The 4,766-nt window shown below is 44.1% G+C and overlaps 1 protein-coding gene across 2 annotated transcripts in view; it reads right to left on the reverse strand.

The window, feature by feature from the left end:
* Positions 1 to 3,520, reverse strand: part of NUP50 (nucleoporin 50kDa) — a 13,311-nt gene extending 9,791 nt beyond the window's left edge. Inside the window, exons 1-3 of one of the 2 annotated variants that reach the window (XM_006774164.2) lie at positions 3,422 to 3,520; positions 2,259 to 2,337; positions 187 to 270 (exon numbers count right to left, since the gene is read on the reverse strand). In XM_006774164.2, the coding sequence (XP_006774227.1) occupies positions 187 to 270; positions 2,259 to 2,327 (153 nt within the window). In that variant the 5' untranslated portion in view covers positions 2,328 to 2,337; positions 3,422 to 3,520. The remainder of the gene's footprint in view (positions 1 to 186; positions 271 to 2,258; positions 2,338 to 3,421) is intronic. The other variant, XM_015570754.1, reaches the window with a different exon arrangement.
* Positions 3,521 to 4,766: the final 1,246 nt, after the last annotated feature.

Consider the following 4,766-nt stretch of genomic DNA (forward strand, 5'->3'; position numbering starts at 1 on the left):
CATTTGAGGGTTGTTCTGTATGTTCTACACCAGCGGTCGCCAACCGGTGGTCTGTGCGGGCCGAAAGGCTGGCGACCACTGTTCTACACCAAGCGCTTTCCCAAGTGGAGAAAGCACTTTAATGAGCACTTACCGATCTGACAGTCCCCTCCCCCCGCCCCATAGAAAGCTGTAGAAATCACTCACTTCACATCCAACATTTCTACGCTTTGCTTTCTTTATGGCTCTATTCTTCAAGACTTCCTCACTGGCCACTGAGAATGTTCCCACCTGCAGGAGTACACAAATTAAACAGCAGTAAGATAAGGTCAAAATTGAGATAAAATGCTGAATGAAAAAGCTAGACCAGGCAAACTCATCTATTTTCTGCTAGTTGTCAAAGTACTGTTAATCCTCGTAATACAAATTATAGAGAGGGCGCATTAAAATTCATATCCATGCTCTGTCTTGGTGAATTCCAATGCTAGTCAGGTGAACCACCAGTCTTCTGAATCCTACAAATCCAAGATTTGAATCAGAGAGAGAGGAGTGCGTGCACGAAAGTCTGACAAGGCTAAGGCGACCAAAACTTCGGTGCAAAACTACTTAGCACAGCTTTCAAATATTTCAAATCTATTCAAAGGTATTAATCAAACTTAAGCTGGAAGGTACCTTAAAGATCCTGTACCGCTGGGAGTGGAACAAGTTCTGAAACCAGGTGCCCAGATCTAGTCTCTTACTACTACCGTTTTCAAAAGTAAAATTGTATTTATGAAACACATAATTATTACTTTTACAAAGAGCTCTGCCCATTTGCCCTTCATCCAAGAGACCACAGAGGCACTGGGACTCTGGGTGACTACTCCTGCTAAATCCCCAAGCACGAGGTTCGCAGTGAGGAGCGTGCCGAGCCTGGCTTAGCCATGCCCGTTGCTCCCCATACGGCTGGCGTAAGTGTTCCCTGTAAAAACTTCCGTCCCCAGCTATTTCAGGAAATGTCAGAGGTCTCTGCAGCCACAGAAGGGATCATTTAGTTGCATTTGCCCAAACATAACTGTCTTTCCACATTCATTCATTAGCAACTATCCAAACGGGAGTTCTTTCATTCCTGAAGTATTTTAATGTCAAAGCAATCTTTATATGGTAGTCTAAAACTTACTGAGCTCAGAATGTAGCTGTCTGTAAGACTTGGGAAAAAATAGTTACTCAAGTCTTGGCGAAAAAGCATGATGGCAGCTAGAAATGTTAAAAGCCTTGTTAAAATATTAACATGCTTGTGATTTTGACTTTCCTAACCATATTGGTGCAAACATTTGTAAAGGAAAAATATTAATACTAGGATATAGACTCAGAAAGATAGCCATTTATAATAATAAAAGGGTAATATGCTAACTAGACCTATGTCATTCCGGACGTCATTCTGCATGCCCTTCCTGACAAAGCTGGGGACGGAGGGAAGACAGCTGGGTCCCGGGTGACTGGGGGCAGCCCAAAGGAAGCCAGCCCGGGTCCGGGTGCCGGAGGGAAGCTGGTGCCAGCAGCCAGGGAAGAAAGGTGTCCTCCTGCACGAATTTTCGTGCATTGGGCCTCTAGTCTAAGAATAAGCTTGAAGACCCCTGCAGATTCTTTATTTTATTTTATTTTACTTGACATTATCCTCTTAGCTTGGGTGCAGGCTTCCTTGGTGAACCGGCCTGGGTGTCCCACACTGCTGATGAAGCACCCAAAAAAACAAAAAAGATTTCCTCAGGGAAGGCCATTCTGACTTTGTTAGGAAAGAAACTGGGCCAATACAAACTCTATTTCCATGAATGCCATTGTTGGGGTGAGGGGAGAGGACATCAGATCTGTAAGAAGGAGAACTGAAGCTGGGCTTTGAGAAGGTTAGAGTGCAGGAGGGGACCTCAACCATCGGAATCTGAAATGACAGGGACAGCAGACCAAGATGGTGGCGGTGTCCACTGTCAGGTCTGAGCGTGGCACTGCGCTAAGTTCGTGACTCGATCATTTACTCATCCTTCAGCTTTGATGAAAACCACGGGTTCAGAATGCTGCAAGTGTATGACATTCAGGAGGAAGGTGCTTCTACAGGGAGCCCAATATTCAGGAAGTAGGTGCTGGTGGAAATAAATGTCTCTATTAAGTACAGGTCACTAGAAACCACACTATTTCCCGGGCAGGATGGTCTTCAAAAGCCTTTTCATTTTACCGGTCTTCATGAGGAGCCCAGTTTAAACTGAGAAGCAGTACGAAATCACTCTCAGGAAAACTACTTTTACCTCTTCGGCTTCGTCTTCTTGATCCCAATTCCTATCTGTCAGTTCCTTCTCAGCAATTCTTTTGGCCATTTTTCCGAAACTAAAAATAAAAAGATTAGAAGATTTGCTTTTCTAGACCAAGAGTTCACTCTTACAAAGAATTTTCAAAATTCACTCTAGCATGAGATGAGACAGGAAACATTCCCCTGGGAACGGCTTTAACGGGACTTTACAAAGGTGCTCTTAGGTTCCCACTGTTTCAAATCCAATATAGGATTACTCGAGGAAGCAGGGTAGGTCTTCTGAACACTAAAACAACTCTATTTGAAAGAAAGTTATATGCAACCTCAACTGATTGTTTAAAACTGAAATTTTAAGCACTACACATAATCAAGAAGTGCTTAACTAACTTATTCTATGCAAATTATACTTACAGCCTTGCTACAAACAAAACATTTTATTTTTTTTAATATATTTTATTGATTTTTTTACAGAGAGGAAGTGAGAGATATAGAAAGTTTGAAACATCGATGAGAGAGAAACATCGATCAGCTGCCTCCTGCACATCTCCCACTGGGGATGTGCCCGCAACCCAGGTACATGCCCCGACCAGAATCGAACCTGGGACCCCTCAGTCCGCAGGCCGACGCTCTATCCACTGAGCCAAACCGGTTTCAGCCAAAACGTTTTAAATATTTAAAATTCTCTTCAAGATGATCCAGTGAAGTTCATGCTTAGGTAGGAATTTTAATAAGATGTTGGTCATAAGTTCATAGCATAAGTCCTCTTGTTTAGGCTACAGACATTGGTATAAATACATTTCCCAAGATTGAACATTTAATTACCCCAAATTACATATTGCTAAAATAGGACATCATTTAAAAGCTCAAACTGTAATTAATATGGATGTGTTAACATTCTGAGAATTTATAACCCTTTCAAAGTAAGCCATGAGCTCAGTTCCTATGACACCATTGTGGGGTGGGGCAGGGCAGGGTGCGAGGCGGGGACTGACAATGTTATGGCGAAAGAGGGTTGCTGGCAACTGTCCCTTTGTCATTTGTTTTTTGATCCTACATCACATCCTCTGCCATCAGAAACAAAAACCATCAATGGAGGGCTCCACTGTGAGGGGCATAACTCACCAGCCCAAGGGGACAAGAAACCCTCGCCCGGGAACTCACCATTCGCTGAGGGCTCTGGAACCTGCCCACGGCCTTTCTGACAGTCTTTCTCCACCCTGGTTTGCCCTCAATACCACAACCCCGAGTAAGTTCCTAGAAGTTCATGTTCACTAGGATACAAACTTATGCATCACCTACTGCTCTTTAATGCCTATAAAATAAACATCACTTGCTGACATTCCAAAGTCCTCCAAAATCCACCCCCGTAATTACATAGGGGGTTTTCAGCCTCGAATAACATCCTAATAATGTTTGAATCCCCTTTTGAATGTCTCCCCGCAAACACTTGGTCAAGTCTGGCTACTAATTTTTGTAATCCAAACGAAAACAATGTAGCTGTACACATAATTCCTTACTGAACTTGACTGTCCAGGGCCAGGTCTCTCTGCCTGCATTCTTTTGGCCATTTTGCTGCTCAATAACTCCCACTCCCACTCCCACCAGAGGGCAGGAGAGGTGAGAAGTTGAAATAATCACTGTTGCTATTAAGATGAACTATTAACTGTTAATAAGATATTAAAAGGAAAAGGGGGTGGAGCTGAAAGTACAGAAACTGTAATAAAGTAAGAATTTAACCTCTAACTCATACCCACAGTGGATAATCATAAGGCACAGCAAAACAATCTAAAAGTAGCTGCTCTCATGTCCTACCACAGTCACAGTCAGGACCCCACCAGAGGGCAGGGGGCGCTGTTCTGTGTGCTGGTTGAACGCCAAACACCCAAGCCTGCCCATCCCTGACAGGTGTGCTAGCTGCTGAGTGGGTGACGTGGGACACTCCTATTTGGGAAATGCTACAGTAAGAAGCAGGAAACCCAGGTTTCCCATTTCCTCGGACAAGCTGTTTCATTTTTGTGCCTCCGTTTTTCACATGTAGAACAGGGAGGTATGAAAACAAAGTGAGATAAACAAAAAACAATAATGCCTGGAACAGAGGAAGGGCTTAATAAATACCATTAAAGAAATAAGTTTTGTTAGACGCAAAGGCTATAAAATACTATTCTTCCTCCAAAACGTGAAAGTTCCTTGGAAAAAGAGTATTTCCTTGAATTATGAGCCAAGCTTTAAGATACATTTTAACGAGCCCATATGCCGTTTCAAAGTATGACCCTAGAGACAGTAATTTTTCTTTGTGCAAGATGAGGAATACAGCATCCCTGCAGGTCCTGGGGAGAGGCCGGGCACCCAGAGCCCCAGGCGCTAGCGACCAGCCTAAGGAACCCCAAAGCGCCTGGGCTGGTGGCGAAAAGGCCCCACGTGAGGCCCAGGAAGCGCTGCGATGGGAAACTGAAACCCAGCGCTGCCTGGGGGACACGTGACCTCCCCATCCGGGGCTGCCAGCCCG

Source organism: Myotis davidii, unplaced genomic scaffold, assembly GCF_000327345.1.
Source record: "Myotis davidii unplaced genomic scaffold, ASM32734v1 scaffold67, whole genome shotgun sequence".
Classification (NCBI taxonomy): Eukaryota; Metazoa; Chordata; class Mammalia; order Chiroptera; family Vespertilionidae; genus Myotis; species Myotis davidii.